The 16,674-nt window shown below is 53.1% G+C and overlaps 1 protein-coding gene across 11 annotated transcripts in view; it reads right to left on the bottom strand.

Annotated features, from left to right (window-relative positions):
- The window catches only part of LOC140716323 (protein NDRG2-like), a 122,323-nt gene that overhangs the window by 16,028 nt on the left and 89,621 nt on the right, over nucleotides 1-16,674 (bottom strand). For all 11 annotated transcript variants that reach the window (XM_073028919.1, XM_073028920.1, XM_073028927.1 and 8 more), the window contains 6 exons: nucleotides 16,084-16,204; nucleotides 11,925-11,987; nucleotides 10,449-10,509; nucleotides 7,826-7,912; nucleotides 5,287-5,343; nucleotides 4,046-4,149 (listed from right to left, as the gene is read on the bottom strand). In XM_073028919.1, coding sequence (XP_072885020.1) covers nucleotides 4,046-4,149; nucleotides 5,287-5,343; nucleotides 7,826-7,912; nucleotides 10,449-10,509; nucleotides 11,925-11,987; nucleotides 16,084-16,204 — 493 coding nt within the window. The remainder of the gene's footprint in view (nucleotides 1-4,045; nucleotides 4,150-5,286; nucleotides 5,344-7,825; nucleotides 7,913-10,448; nucleotides 10,510-11,924; nucleotides 11,988-16,083; nucleotides 16,205-16,674) is intronic.

Here is a 16,674-nt window from a genome sequence, read left to right on the forward strand (position 1 = left end):
TGTAGAAATTTGCGGGTGTCTTTGGTGACATTCCAAGTCTCCTCAAGTACAGCCACTGTTGTGCCTTCTGTATAATTGCATCAATATGCTGGTCTCACGACAGATATTCAGACATGTCAACACCCACGAACATGAAACTGCTCTCCCTTTCCACTGCTGATCCCTCAACGAGGACTGGTGTGTGTTCCCTCGACTTCCCCTTCCTTAAATCCACAATCAAATCCTTGGTCTTACCGGCATTGAGTGCAAGGTTGTTGCTTTAACGCCACTCAACCAGCTTATCTATCTCACTTCTGTACACCTCCTCATAGCCATCTGAAATTCTGCCAACAATAGTTGCGTCACCGGCAGATTTATAGAGGGTGTTTCAGCTGTGCCTAACCACACAATCCATGAGTGGGCTTAGCATGCATTCTTGAGGTGCAGCAGAGTTCCTTGTCAGCGAGGAGGAGACGTTGTTTCTGAACCGCACTGACTGATGAGGAAGCCAGGCATCCAGTTGTAGAGGGCTACAGAGACCCAGGGTTTGGAGCTTGATTAACTTGGTAAGCAAGCTGAGGATCGGAATGTTTTTAAAAACCAACAGAAAGCAACTGAATAAAAGTCATAAGACAGGAAAAGATGGAATATTAAGGTAAGCTAGCCAATAATCTAAGAGGACGTGAAAAGTTTTTTTACAGATATATTAAGAGTAAAATAGAGGTGAGAGATATTGAACCACTGGAAAACAACCCCGGCGAGGAAGTAATAGGGGACAAGGAAATGGCAGACGAACTGAGTAAGTATTTTGTATCACTGTTGAAGACACTAGCAGTATGCCAGATGTTCGAGAGTGTCAGGGCCCAGAAGTGAGTGCAATCGCTTTTACTAGACAGAAGGTGCTTGGGAATCTGAAAGGTTTGATGGTGGATAAGTCACCCGGCCCAGACTGACTACATCCCAGGGTTCTGAAAGGTGTGGCTGAAGAAACTATGGAGGTATTTAGTAATGATCTTTCAAAACTCGCTAGACTCTGGCAAGGACTGGCAAACTACAAATGTCACTCCACTCTTCAAGAAGGGAGGGAGGCAGAAGAAAGGATGTTATAGTTAACCTGACCTCAGTGGTTGGGAAGATGTTGCAGTCGATTGTTAAGGATGAGGTCCCAGGGTACTTGGGGGCTCATGATAAAACGGGCCAAAATCCGCATGGTTCCCTTAAGGGAGCGTCCTGCCTGACAAACCTGCGGAATCCTTTGAGGAAATGTGGGGGGGACGGGGGTCCCGGCGGGTTTAGTGTGGGGGAACGGGATCCCGGTGGGTTTAGTGTGGGGAACGGGGTCCAGGTGGGTTTAATGTGGGGAACGGGATCCCAGTGGGTTTGGTATGGAGGACAAGGTCCCGGTGGGTTTAGTGTGGGGAACGGGATCCCAGTGGGTTTGGTATGGAGGTCAAGGTCCCGGTGGGTTTAGTGTGGGTGACGGGGGTCCCGGTGGGTTTAGTGTGGGGAACGGGGGTCCCGGTGGGTTTAGTGTGGGTGATGGGATCCCGGTGGGTTTAGTGTGGGGAACGGGATCCCGGTGTGTTTAGTGTGAGGAACGGGGGTCCCGGTGGGTTTAGTGTGGGGGACGGGGGTCCCGGTAGGTTTAGTGTGGGGGAACGGGGGTCCCGGTGGGTTTAGTGTGGGGAACGGGGTCCCGGTGGGTTTAGTGTGGGGAACAGGGTCCCGGTGGGTTTAGTGTGTGAAAAGGGGTCCCGGTGGGGTTAGTGTGGGGGACAGGGTCCCGGTGGGTTTAGTGTGTGAAAAGGGGTCCCGGTGGGGTTAGTGTGGGGGACAGGGTCCCGGTGGGTTTAGTGTGGGGATTGGGGTGCCTGTGGGTTTCGTGTGGAGGACAAGGTCCCGGTTGGTTTAAGGGAGGCCTGCAGTGTAAGATGCCCTCCCAATTGCGCCTTCCTCTGCAGACAACACATCTCCCACTGCCCACGTTCTCTGTTCAGAAACGATCATCTCCCTCTTTACAGACCGTGGATTTGCTAAGGGGGTATGAAGATGTCCGTGTCCCAGTCGCTGTCTTACAGAGCACTCTCTGATCTACAGGCTGTCCTTGGGGTCACACACCAAGACAGACATTCAGCTGCCAGAAGGTGATTTACTCGGGGACAGACGCTGTTTGGTCTGCTGAAAACTAGTTGGTCTTCCAGCCCAGCGAGAAGAGTGCGGAGGAGTGCTGCCGACTGGCACAGGGAGGCGCTGGAGCTCGGTACAGCCAATGCGAAGGCTTGCTGGGGAAGGGCCACAGCTCGGGCTCCTCCCACTGCCGCACGCGGAGGCGCTGAGGTGGGTGGAGAAGCTGCTCGAACAATGGGAGGGCCATCATCCCAGAGACACTTCATCAGGAACACTTCATTCGGAGTCTGAAGAGACTGGGTGTGTCACCACATTCGGACCGGCTGCATCACTGCCCGGTACGCAAGCTCTAATGCACAGGATCGGAAAAGGCTACAAAGGGATTTAGGCTCAGCCAGCTCCATCACGAGCACGTCCTCCCACCTTTGAGGACATCTTCAAAAGGTGGTGTCTCAAGAACGGGGCATCCATTATTTGAATTTCACCACCTGGTGCGATGCTGCCATCGAAGAGGAGGTACAGGAGACAAAAGACCAGCTTCTTACCCTCCGCCATCAGATCTATGAACGGTTCATGGACCCATGAACTCTACCGTTCTTTTCCTGTTTTGCTCTATGGATGCATTTATTTACTTATTAATTGTGGTGATTTTCAAAGACTTGCACTCCACTGCTGCAAACTTCACATTTCGGGGCATTTGTCAGTGATAATAAACCTGAATCAGAGTGTTTTTGAGCCAAGGTGGGGGGTGTGGTGAGGGGGGGTGGGGTGAGATGTGGGGTGAGGTGAGCTGGGGTGGGGTGAGGTGGGGTGGGGATGGTGGGGTGGGGTGTGGGGTGGGTATAGGGAGGGGAGGGGAGGAGTGGCATAGTGAGATGGGGTGGGGTGCGGTAGGAGTGGGGTGAGATGTGGAGCGGTGGGGTGGACTGAGTTGGGGTAGGGAGGGATGAGGTCGGGTAGGGAGGGAGAGGTGGGGTGGAGAAGAGTGCAATGGGGTGAGGAGGGCAGGGGTGGGGAGGTGTCGGTGGGATGAGCTGTGGTGAGGAGGGGTGGGGTGGAGTGGGCTGGGGAGTAGTGGGGTGGAGGAGGGGTGAGGTCGGGTAAGATGGGGTGGAGTGGGGTAAGGTGGGTTGGAGTGGGTTGAGGTAGGCTGGGGAGGGATGAGGTGAGGTGTGGTAAGGTGGAGCCAAGTGGGGCAAGGTGGGGTGAGGTAGGGTAGGGTGGAGTGTGGTGGGGTGAGGTGAAGCGGAGTGGAGTGAGGTGGAGCGGAGTGGGGCAAGGTGGGGTGAGGTAGGGTAGGGTGGAGTGTGGTGGGGTGAGGTGGAGCGGAGTGGAGTGAGGTGGAGCGGAGTGGGGCAAGATGGGGTGAGGTGGGTTGGGGAGTAGTGGGATGGAGTGGGGCAGGGTGAGGTTGGGAGTAGTGGGATGGAGTGGGGTGAGGTGGGGTAGGGTGGAGTTGGGTGGGGTGAGGAGGAGCAGAGTGGGGTGGAGTGGGGAGTAATGGTGAGTAATGAGGTGGGGTGGGGTGGACCTATGTGTATTTGTGAGGTTTTTTTCACGTTTACATCACATGGAAGTAAAGAGTAGTTTAATAATGTTTTTTTCACGTGTATATAGTCGCACCATGAATAAACTCTGTTTTTGATTTTTTTTTAAATTCCATCAAGACCCATTCTACCCCCACACTCCCAGCATCTCCTCCCGCCCCAAATTCCACTTCTCCCTCACACACTGAGTGGAGCTGTGGACATTTCCCAATGACCCATACATCTCTGGGACATGAGGTGGGGAGGGGAGCGGAGTGGAGCTCCAGGAATCACGGAGACCCTTCGCCTGCTTAGCTTCCTGTTCACCAACCCCATGCTCGCTCCTTCCCGCAGAACCCTGCCCTCCCCTGCGCCCCGGCTCCACAATCCCAGCGTCTCGCGCGCCTGGTCACCTGTTGTAAGCATTCCAGAAGTGTTCGGCGTTGCCCAGAAAACGGTTGTCGGTGAGGAGGGCCCTGTAGGTGGTCACCAGCTCACAGTTGTTCGACATTTCCTCCTGAAGTGGTGGGGGGGGGGGGGGGGGTATAGAGTGAAGAACAAAATGGTCAGGAAATTAATGTCTGCAGGAAGGCAGAGATGCCCTCATGTGGGCTTGCAGGAGTGATGGGCTGATTGGCCTCCTCCTATGAGAGGTGATGGAGGGTGTATAGGAGGGGAGGGATCCTGTTCCATTGAGTTAGGGCCCCGGGGAGACAGTCGCAGGAATATTTTGTACAGGTCCGGCCTCCCTACCAAAGGAATGCAAAATGTATGACAGAGAGTGCAGTGAAGTTTCTCTCGATCAGTGACAGGGACAGGGGTAGGGGTAGGGGCCTGTCCCATGAGGAGAGGTTATGCAGACTGGACTTGCACTCTCTGGGGTTCAGGAGAACAAGCGGTGATCCAATTGAAAATGCTCCCCGGGTGCGGCAATTTGGGGTACGTACGCGGATTCTCCCGGACCGGGATATCCCAGAGGCTCTGCAACTCAGAATAAGTGGTCAACTGTTCAGAATGGGGATGGGGAGAAATTCTTCCTTCCATCCCCATCGGAGGAAGCTGAATCTCTGGAATTCTCTCTTCCCTCAGCCCCGGAGGGAGATGTGCCCGTGAGTTTTGGATGTGAGGGGGGAGACAGAGATGATTCAGGGGGCTGGGGCTGGGGTAGATGGTCGACCCTGATAGAATGGGATTGGGGGAGATGTGGGGAGGGAGGCAGGTTGGAGAGCAAGAAGGAGCAGAGGTCAAATTCTCTCCTTTTTCTGGGGCGGTACAGCGGTTAGCTCTCCTGCCTCGTACCTCCTCAGACGCGGGTTTCGATCCTGACCTCTGCGTGTGTACGTGCACGGTGAGAAGATTGGGATGCCCGTCAGAGGGCAATGAATTCCAGGCAGTCACAAAGAAAGAGAAAAAACTTCAGGCACCAGAAAACATTTGAGAAGTTACTTCGGGTCCTCGTGGAGGAAAGGTGATGAGGTAGTTGAAGAGACTGACGGGGGTGGGGGGGGGGGGCGGAAAGAGGCCGTGGGTGAAGTTGAAGGGAGCAGTGACCCTTGGGGACAAAACACACACAAACACACAATCAACTGTGGGGTTGGTGTGGGAGGGTGGGTGGGGGGGAAGAGAGTGAAAACCATCATCAAAAAACACTTACCTGACTGAAGAGGTGGGCAAGGATCATGTCACTCAGGGAGCTGGTCAGACCCGAGATCTGAAATCAAAGTCACAGGAGATTAAAGCCCGGTTAGATCCCAGCATGTAATCCACTCCTGGGGGTCTGTTATTCTATATATAAACCCCTGCCCACCTCCAGCGCCCCTGGCCTGAATGCAGTCAGTGGCCACTATATTCTGTCCACCTGCTCGCTAATGCAAATATCGAATAAGCCAATCAGGTGGCAGCAACTCGATGCATAAAAGCATGCGGACATGGTCAAGAGATTCAGTTGTTGTCCAGAGCAAACATCAGATGATAAACGTGACTTTAACCATGGATAGTTGGTGCCAGGTTGGAGTATCTCAGAAACTGCTGAACTCCTGGGACTTCCATGCACAATAGACCCTAGAGTTTACTGAGAACGGTGCGAAAAAACACAAAAAAAACAAATCCAGTGAGTGCAGGTTCTGTTTGCAAAACTGCCTTTTTAGTGAGAGGGGTCAGGAGAATAACCAGACCGGTTCAAGCTGACAGGGCAAAGGACCATCTCTGAATGCACAGCACGTTGAACCTTGACGCAGATGGGCTACAGCAGCAGAAGACCAGGCCGGGTTCCACTCCCGCACCCGATAAAGTGAAGCCCTGAACCCTGCATCAGATTCCAGCCGTTACGCAATCTTTTAACCTTTCCTAAATTACTTTTCCAATTTATAAAGCTTAACAGTGCACAGACTTTTATGTATATTTCTATCTTCTCTTCTTAGGCGAATGTTTTTTTTTCTAATTATCCATTATCATCCATCAGCTATTTTCTTTGGTAGTTGGTAGGGGGTTGACTTTTTTTAATATAAAAAATTTATTTTATGATGTATGACCTATCTTTAAGTTTTTGATTACGGAGTGGTAAACCGTTATGTGTTGTGCTATAACATTTTGATCAATTTTATTACAATATATGGATGTACACAAGTTCTGTTGGGATGTATCTATGTGTTGCACTCTGTAAATCTTGTTTTTTCTTCTGAATAAAAATACTGAAAAATAAAAAAATAAAAAATAAACTTCCTCCCCACCCCGTACACCGTTTAGATTCCGGCATGTGACTCAGTCCAGGTTTCCTGTTAGTCTACACATAACCCCCTGATCCCTTAGGTTAGACTCTAACTTGCAAGTCCTACTATTTTATAACTCCCTAACCCATGGATTAGTTCCTAGCTTGGATCTCCCTCCCAGATGCCTGCCTGTGTCCCGCAGTGGTCCCTACATACAGCTGATCTTGTCCCTGGATTAGACCCCAGCCTGCTGCCACCTCACAGATATCTGTCGATGCCCCGCAGTGGTCCCCACCCACACCCTGGCCTTACCCCTGGATTAGACCCCAGCCTGCTCCTAACTCTCGGATATCTGTCGATGCCCCACAGTGATCCCCACCCACACCCTGGCCTTACCCCTGGATTAGACCCCAGCCTGCTCCCAACTCTCGGATATCTGTCGATGCCCCGCAGTGATCCCCACCCACACCCTGGCCTTACCCCTGGATTAGACCCCAGCCTGCTGCCACCTCACAGATATCTGTCGATGCCCCGCAGTGATCCCCACCCACACCCTGGCCTTACCCCTGGATTAGACCCCAGCCTGCTGCCACCTCACAGATATCTGTCGATGCCCCGCAGTGGTCCCCACCCACACCCTGGCCTTACCCCTGGATTAGACCCCAGCCTGCTCCCAACTCTCGGATATCTGTCGATGCCCCGCAGTGATCCCCACCCACACCCTGGCCTTACCCCTGGATTAGACCCCAGCCTGCTGCCACCTCACAGATATCTGTCGATGCCCCGCAGTGATCCCCACCCACACCCTGGCCTTACCCCTGGATTAGACCCCAGCCTGCTGCCACCTCACAGATATCTGTCGATGCCCCGCAGTGATCCCCACCCACACCCTGGCCTTACTCCTGGATTAGACCCCAGCCTGCTCCCAACTCTTGGATATCTGTCGATGCCCCGCAGTGATCCCCACCCACACCCTGGCCTTACCCCTGGATTAGACCCCAGCCTGCTCCCAACTCTTGGATATCTGTCGATGCCCCGCAGTGGTCCCCACCCACACCCTGGCCTTACCCCTGGATTACCCAGCCTGCTGCCACCTCTCGGATATCTGTCGATGCCCCGCAGTGATCCCCACCCACACCCTGGCCTTACCCCTGGATTAGTCCCCAGCCTGCTCCCAACTCTCGGATATCTGTCGATGCCCCGCAGTGGTCCCCACCCACACCCTGGCCTTACCCCTGGATTAGACCCCAGCCTGCTCCCAACTCTCGGATATCTGTCGATGCCCCGCAGTGGTCCCCACCCACACCCTGGCCTTACCCCTGGATTAGACCCCAGCCTGCTCCTAACTCTCGGATATCTGTCGATGCCCCACAGTGGTCCCCACCCACACCCTGGCCTTACCCCTGGATTAGACCCCAGCCTGCTCCCAACTCTTGGATATCTGTCGATGTCCCGCAGTGGTCCCCACCCACACCCTGGCCTTACCTTCGATGCCGCCCAGTCTATCCATCCCTTGGCGTTGTGGTCAATGTTCAGGAGGACCAGCCCCTCCACGAGATCGGGGTTGAACTTCTGTGTGAAGGACAGGGTGGGGATTCAGCCACATGGCCCAGTGCAGGTGTTCCCCACACCCCTCCCATCACATCAGGCAGGGCGGGAGCGCACGCGTGGGTGAGCAAGGGTCATGAGGGGTTAAAGGGGCAGGCGGTGAGCTTCAGAGGTACATAGCTAGAAGTATGGGGAGGGGAAGGGTGGGGTTAGGGACTGGAATGGGCAGGGAGGAAGGCAGTGAGTGGAGGGGGAAAGCAAGGGGGAAGAGTGAGAGGGAGAGAGGAGACAGAGGAGGAGGAGTGGAGGGATCAGGGAGGAAGGCAGAGAGTTGAGGTGTGAGAGTAAGGGGGATAGAGAGAGGGGAGTGGGTGGGGAAATGGGAGAAGGAGGTGTCATAGTGTCATAGAGCACCTACAGGCCCTACCATCCAGTCCATGCCAATCTATTAATCTGCACGGTGCCATCAACCTGCACCCAGACCATACCCCTACATGCCCCTCCCATCCACGTGTTGTTCCAAAGTGTTGAAATTGATCCAGCATCCGCCATTTCTGCTTACGATTCATCACTCACTCCCACCACCTTCTGAGTGAATCCCCCTCACGTTGCCCTTTAAACATTTCGCCCTCCACCCTCAACCCATGACCTTAAGCTCTAGTCCCACCCAAGCTCGGTGGGAAAAATCTGTCTACATTTACCCTCTCTATACCCGTCATAATGTTGTATACCCCTATCAAATCTTCCCATAATTCAAACTCTCCAGATAACTCAGGTCCTCGAGTCAAGGCAATATGCTTGTAAATTCTCTCTGTACTTTTTCAACCTTATTTATATCTTTCCTGTAGGCAGCTGGTCAAAAATGTACACAATACTTCAAATCAGGCCTCACCAACGTCGTATACAACTTCAACATAACATCCCAATTCCTGTACTCAATACATTCATTTATGATGGCCAATGTGCCAAAAGCTTTCTTTATGACCCTATCTAACTGTGACACCACTCGCAAGGATTCCCAGATCCCTCTTATACCGTACTCCTCGGTGCCCTACCGCTCACCATGTAAGTCCTACCCTAGTTTGTCTTCCCAAAGTTCATCGCCTCGCACTTGTCTGCATTAAATTCCATCTGCCATTTTTCAGCCCGTTTTCCAACTCGTTCAGATCCCGCCGCAAGCCATGATAGCTTTCCTCACTGTCACCACACCCCCAATCTCTGTCACCCATAAATCTGCTGAACCAGTTAACCACATTGTCAGCCAGATCATTGATATCGATGATAAACAAGAACAGACTTAGCACCAATCCCTGCGGCACTCCGCTGGTCACAGGCCTTCAGTCAACGAGGCAACCATCTACCACCACCCTCTGGCTTCTCTCGCAAACCGACTGTCTAATCCAATTTACTACCTCATCTTGAATGCCAAGCAACTGAACCTTCCCGACCAACCTCCCACGTGGGACCTTGTCAAAGGCTTTCCTAAGGCCCATGCAGACAACATCCACTACCTTGCCTTCATCAACTTTCCTGGTAACTTCCCTGAAAAAGATTGGTTGGACGTGACCTACCATGCACAAAGCCATGTTGACTACCTCTAATAAGTCCCTGCCTATCCAAGTACTCATAAATACAGTCCTTTAGAATACCTTTCAACAACTGATTTCAAGCTCCCCAGCCAATAATTTTGTGGTCTATTTTTAGAGCCTCTCTTGAACAGCAGAACAACATTGGCTATCCTCCAGTCCTCTGGCACCTCACACGTGGCTAAGGATATTTTAAATATCTCTGCTGGGACTCCTGCAACTTCTGCACCAGTCTCCCTCTGAAGGATCACATTTATCCACACCAGTTTTCCTCAAGACAGCAAACACCTCCGCCTCTGAATAGAGTCCATTACCTCTTTGCTGCTTTGCCTCACTTCTATAGACTCTATGCCCATCTTTCGCGTAAATACAGGGGCAAAAAAATCCATTTAAGATCTTCCTGTCTCTTTTGGCTGCGTGCATAGATACCATTCTGAACTTCCAAAGGACCAACTTTGTCCCTTGTTATCGTTTTGCTGTTGTGGTGGTACATTGGGCAGCAACCTTGCCATTTCTTTAGCAATTGTCTGTTTTCACGAGGTTGAGTGGTTAGCTTGACGCTCGACCTTGCATGCAAGGAACCGGCTGGATTCGAACACTACTGGCCTGCCATGTTATCATTTTGCTCATCACATACCTTGAGATCTTCCTTCACCTTGTCTGCTGGAGCAACTGCATGCCTTCTTAAATGTTCTCTTGCATTTCTTATGCACCTGAAGTACCTCATTTGCTCACCTATAGCTACCATGCACCTAATTTTTTTTTAAATCAGGGCCTCAATATCGCTTGAAAATCGAGGTTCCCTGAGCCTGCTATCCGTGCCTTTTAGATGGAGCAGAAGGGGGAGGGAGAGGGTGGTGGGAATGGTGAGGGAGACTAGGTGGGTGTAGAGGGGGAGTGAGTGAGGAGTCGTGGGCGAGGGGCCAGGGGGTATGGAGAAGGAACAGAAATTCACACGTCTCAGCAAGACTCACCGCGAACATGGCCAGGATGTAGGCACCAGCTCCCACTCCCACTCCGATAATACTCCGGAAGCTGGGGAGAGAGACAGACGGGTTGGAATATCCTTCCCACCATAGTTACATCTTTCATCACCCACTCTAATCCCCCCCCAGAAACCCTCCTCGTGCTGATTTGAGCTTTGTAGTGGCCCTGACTCTCGGCTTCTGTGCCAGCCTCCACACTGCAGTGAGAGAACCACCCCCCTTTCTAGCCCCAATCCCCCTCCCACTGTGGACACCACCCCTCGTTCCTGAGCCCGATCCTCACACTATCCTCCCACTGAGTTAAAATATCAGCCTCAAGATCCTGGAGGGAATTAACACCCCCATCCCCCCAACTCCATTACCCAACCCAAACCAGGAGTTACAGGTCGATGGATCTCTGGAAGGGAAGGGCACATGGGTTGGGTGGGGGGTGTGAGGGTGGGAGAGGAGAGGAAATTCTCTCCATTCCTCCTTTCATCTGTTCCTTTCCCTCCCTATCGTCCCCCTTCCCTTCTCCCATATCCCCATCACTCTCACTCGCAATCTGATTACCCCACCTTTGCCCCAACCGCTCTCTTTCGACCCATTACTCTCCCTCCACACCCCTCCAGTCCCCTCTCTTCATTCTCTCGTTTGAATCCCAGCACTTCTCCCTCTCTTTCCACTCATCCTTCACTTACTCTCTCTGTCTAACTGCACAAATGCTCTCTTTTCACCACCCCTCCTCCTCACCTCATCCCCTCCATCTCTCTCCACCTCCTCCCTCTTTCTCTCTTCACCTCTCTTGCTTCACTACACCTCCCTCTCTCCCCACCACTTTCCTCTCTACCTTCTTCCTGTCTATCTACCCCCTCTATTTTCTCCACTCCACCTAACTCCACTCCCCTCCCTCTCCTCACTCCCTCATCTCCACTCCCTCTCTCTCCTCAAACCCCAACCTCCATTCCGCCTTCCTTCACTCTCTCTCACTTCCCCTCCAAATGCCCCTCACCTCACTCCACCCTCTCTCCACAGCCTATCTCCATTCAGCTTTCTCTCTCTCTCTGTCCTCAGTTCATCCCTTTCTTCACTCACCTTTCTATCTCCACACCCCTCTCTTCCCCCTTCTTCACTACCCCTTCTTTCTCCACACCCCCGATCTCTCGTTCCTTTGCTGACTTCATTCATTCCGATGCCTCCTCAGCCCTCTACCCCTCAGTGAGAATATATCCTCACCAGTTACCCGCCTACTTCAGCGCTCAGACACCCCCAACCCCCTTCCATCAGCCTTTAAAGATCCGGATCTCCATGGGATTAAGCTCTCTCCTGTAACCACTCCAGGAATTCCTCTGCCTTCCTCTTCAGGACCTTGCCAGCCTCTGGAGAGCAGGGGATCAGGGACGAGAGGTGATCACCCAGTTGTGGACAAAGGTGGCCAGACAGTGGCTCGGGAGAAGCTTGGATGCAGCACCGGACAAAACTTACTTGAAGTACTGTAGTACACAGGTTAACATCTCACAGAGCTGTTCCATCGAAGGGTACTGGTACCTGGGAGAAAAACACACATCAGAAGCTAAAACCACACCATCCCATCATCCAGGGACAGGGTCAGAGGCAGGGTGAGACTCCCTCCACACCGTCCCGTCACACACTCCCAGGGACAGGGTCAGAGGCAGGATGAGACTCCCTCCACACCATCCCATCATCCAGGGACAGGGTGAGACTCCCTCCACACCGTCCCATCATCCAGGGACAGGGTCAGACACAGGGTGAGACTCCCTCCACACCGTCCCGTCACACACTCCCAGGGACAGGGTCAGACACAGGGTGAGGCTCCCTCCACACGTCCCGTCGCAAACTCCCAGTGACAGGGTCAGACACAGGATGAGGTTCCCTCCACACCGTCCCGTCGCACACTCCCAGGGACAGGGTCAGACACAGGGCGAGGCTCCCTCCACACCGTCCCGTCGCACACTCCCAGGGACAGGGTCAGACACAGGGCGAGGCTCCCTCCACACCGTCCCGTCGCACACTCCCAGGGACAGGGTCAGACACAGGGCGAGGCTCCCTCCACACCGTCCCGTCGCACACTCCCAGGGACAGGGTCAGACACAGGGCGAGGCTCCCTCCACACCGTCCCGTCGCACACTCCCAGGGACAGGGTCAGACACAGGGCGAGGCTCCCTCCACACCGTCCCGTCGCACACTCCCAGGGACAGGGTCAGACACAGGGCGAGGCTCCCTCCACACCGTCCCGTCGCACACTCCCAGGGACAGGGTCAGACACAGGGCGAGGCTCCCTCCACACCGTCCCGTCGCACACTCCCAGGGACAGGGTCAGACACAGGGCGAGGCTCCCTCCACACCGTCCCGTCGCACACTCCCAGGGACAGGGTCAGACACAGGGCGAGGCTCCCTCCACACCGTCCCGTCCCACACTCCCAGGGACAGGGTCAGACACAGGGCGAGGCTCCCTCCACACCGTCCCGTCACACACTCCCAGGGACAGGGTCAGACACAGGGCGAGGCTCCCTCCACACCGTCCCGTCGCACACTCCCGGGGACAGGGTCAGACACAGGGTGAGGCTCCCTCCACACGTCCCGTCACACACTCCCAGGAACAGGGTCAGACACAGGGTGAGGCTCCCTCCACACCGTCCCGTCACACACTCCCAGTGACAGGGTCAGACACAGGGTGAGGCTCCCTCCTCACCGTCCCGTCACACACTCCCAGTGACAGGGTCAGACACAGGGTGAGGCTCCCACCACACCGTCCCGTCACTCACTCCCAGTGACAGGGTCAGACACAGGGTGAGGCTCCCTCCTCACTGTCCCAGGGACGGGTTTAGACTCTGAAATGATCTTGGGTTGTAGTCTCTTTCCTTCATGGCCCAATCTTCCTCTCCACATCTGCTGTATCCAGCCCTAGCAGTACCCGATCAGTGTCGAAACGATCCCTCCCACCATCCTACTCTTGTCGAGGTCAGGCTCAGAGGCGTCAAAGGCTCCTTATACGTTAAGCTTTTCATCTATAGAAACATTCCTGTGACCTCCTCTGCACTCTCTCCAGGGTCAGAACTTTCTTTCTTGGATACGGGGCCCAAAACGGCTCACAATATTCCAGATGCAGTCTGAGCAATCCTCTCAAAAACTTTCAGCAGGTTTTCTCCACTTACGGAATACTGACATCGAATGCCAACTGACAGGGTACTGAAAAGGTTGGGTAGAGCAAACATGGAGAGGATGATTCGATTCGTGGGATAGTCTGGGATCCAAGGGCACAGCTTCAGAAAAAAGGGATAATCCTTTATAATGCGGGTGAGGAGGGACTTGTGAATCTGTGGAGTTTGTTCCCATAAGGGGAGGAGGAGGTTACGTCAATGGGTGCATTTAAGGCACAGATTGAAGGGGTTTTGATCAACAAGGGGTTAAGGATTATAGGGAGAAGACAGGAAAACAGAGTTAAAAAGAAACAGTGATTGAAGGATGGAACAGAATCGATGGGCTGAATGGCCTAATTTGCTGCTACGTCTTCTGGTCTATTGCATTTGTCTTCTTTACTACCGACTCAACCTGTAATGTAATCATGCGGGAATCCTGAATCTCTGGATTCTCACCCCATTTAGAAAGCAGTCCACGCATTTAATTCTTCCTACCAGGGTGAGGTGGAGATCACAGTACATCACAACAGCATTTCCCTCAGCGTGACTTCAGGAGGGAGGTTGGTGCACGCGCTCCTATATACATGCACAGAGCAGAGGAACAGCTTAGATCCGCTTCAGTTTGCCTACTAACACAACAGGTCGACAGTAGATACCCTTCTATACGCTCTTCACTCAACCCTGCATCGTCTAGACAGAAAGAAATGCTCTTCATTGACTACAGCTCAGCATTCAATACGATCATCCCCTCAAAACTAATTCATAAGCTCCAAGACCTAGATCTTCAACTTCCTCACTTGCAGTCAGTTCGGATTGCCAACAACTTCTCCGCACCACGAGGCTCCCTGCTCCACTCACTCTATGACTGTGGGCTGAGCACAGCGTCAATGCCGTATTTGTCTGCCGATGACTCCGTTGTCCTAATCAAAGGTTGGGAGGGAGATTGAAAATCTGGCCGAGTGATGCCACCACAACAACAACCTCTCACTCAATGTCAGCAGGACCAAGGAGCTGATTATCGACCAGAGGAGGAGGGAACCAGGGGTCCGTGAGCCAGCGCTCATCGGAGGATCTGAGGTGGAGAGGCCCAGCAGGTTTAAATTGCTCGGTGTTATCATTTCAAAGGGTCTGTCCTGGCTCCAGTACATGAGTGCGGCAACAAAGAAAGCACAGCAGCACCTCTACCCTCTTTGAAGCTTGCAAAGAGTTAGCATATGGCATCTAAAACTTTGACAAGCTTCTGTATTCGTGTGCTGGAGAGGATATTGACTGGTTGCATCGCAGCCTGGTACGGAGACACCAATGCCCTTGAACGGAAAGCCCACAAAAAGTAGTGGGTGCGGACTAGACTATCAAGGATAAAGCCTCCCCTGGCATTGAGCGCATCTGTACGGAGCGCTGTCCCCTCACCCCGCTGCTATCAGGACGAAGGCACGGCATCCTCTGAATCCACGCCACCAAGTTCAGAAACAGTTATTACCCCTCAGCCATCTGGCTCTTGAAGCAGAAGGGATAACTTCACTCTCCCCATCACTGACCTGTTCCCAGAAACCCTGGACTCACTTTCAAGGACACTTCATGTTCTCGATTATTTATTGTATGTATGTTTATTTTTCTCTCTTTTTTTTTTAATTTGCACGGTTTGTTTGCCCATCCTGTTAGGTGCAGCCATTCATCGATTCTAATGTAATTCTTGTATCTACTGTGAGTGCCCGCAAGAAAATTAATCTCAATGTGGAATTTACTTTGAACTTTGAAAAATAATGAGGGGCATAGATAGGGTGAGTGCTTGTAAGCTCTTTTTTCCCATCAGGTTGTGTGAGAATAAAACTGGAGGTCATAGGTTCAGGGTGAAAGGTGAAATATTTAAGGGTAATCTGAGAGGATTATTCTTTACTGCAAGTGGACCGGTTGATGGGGGTCCATTGGTAACATTCAGAAGAAGCTTGGATAGGTATATGGATGGCAGGGGTATGGAGGCTCTAGGATTAGTAGAAGTAGATAATACTTGGCATATACTAGATGGGTTGAAGTGCTTGCTTGTGTTCTGTAGTTATCTTTGACTCTCTCTCTGTATCTCGGTATATGAGACGGTAGTAATCCACATAGGTGGGCATATTTCTGGGCTCCCAAAATTAGCCAGGTTTCAGGCCTGCCACCTTCCTTGGAGTTCATGGCACAAGAATCTCCCCAGTGCCGACTCGGGACTCACCTCAGGCTTCCAGGTCCATAGACGACACTCCGATTTGGGCCTCGCCCCCGACCCCCACTCTTTCTTCCACAGGCTGTGGGCCAGGGTCAGTGGGGTGAGGCCTACATAGGGATTCCGATCCACAAGAAGGCAGGAGGGAAAGGACGGGGAGTCAGTGGGCCGAGGGCAACTGTGTTCTGCTCCCTCCATGGGGTGAGTGGAAGCTGTGTTCGGGAGGGCAGAGATTGGGGCGGGATCCAAATCTGGGCCCTGGGCTTTGGGCCTTACTCACCCAGTGGGGAAAGGGGCGGCTCCTTCCTGTTGCCCGAGAGCATCGATGTGACATACAACAAAGTTCTTGGTGATCTCCAGCATGTCCTCAAACTTGAAGAGGCTGTTGAAACAGGTCTTATCTGCGCAGGGGAGGGGGTGGAGGAAGAAGACGGCCATGAGTCTATGAGGGAGGAAGGAAACCTCCCTCCATACACCCCTTTCCTCTCTTTCCCCAATTCCCAACTCCCCCTCCCCGCTAACCCTGTGGACCAGACTTTGCTCAGCCCACAACCTCCTGTCCCACCAGGACTCCAAATTGAAATGGCAAACCCAGTGGTCCTCCAACATCGACGTGTGACCTCCCGTCTCAGTATTTCCTGCTTGATACACCCCACCCCCGCAGTGCTCCCTCTCTGCCGCCCCCCCCCCCCTCCCCCGTGGTGCTCCCTCCTCGCAGCCTTTCCTTCCTCACTGCCCACACAGCCTGCAACATTCCCTCCTCGCTGCCCCTCCCACGGTGCCTCCTCCTTGCTCGTACCCCCATAGTGCTGTACGAGGGGTGACTGATAAGTCTGTGGCCTAAGGTAGAAGTAGTCAATTTTAGAAAACC

This window comes from Hemitrygon akajei, chromosome 25, assembly GCF_048418815.1.
Source record: "Hemitrygon akajei chromosome 25, sHemAka1.3, whole genome shotgun sequence".
NCBI classification, from domain to species: domain Eukaryota; kingdom Metazoa; phylum Chordata; class Chondrichthyes; order Myliobatiformes; family Dasyatidae; genus Hemitrygon; species Hemitrygon akajei.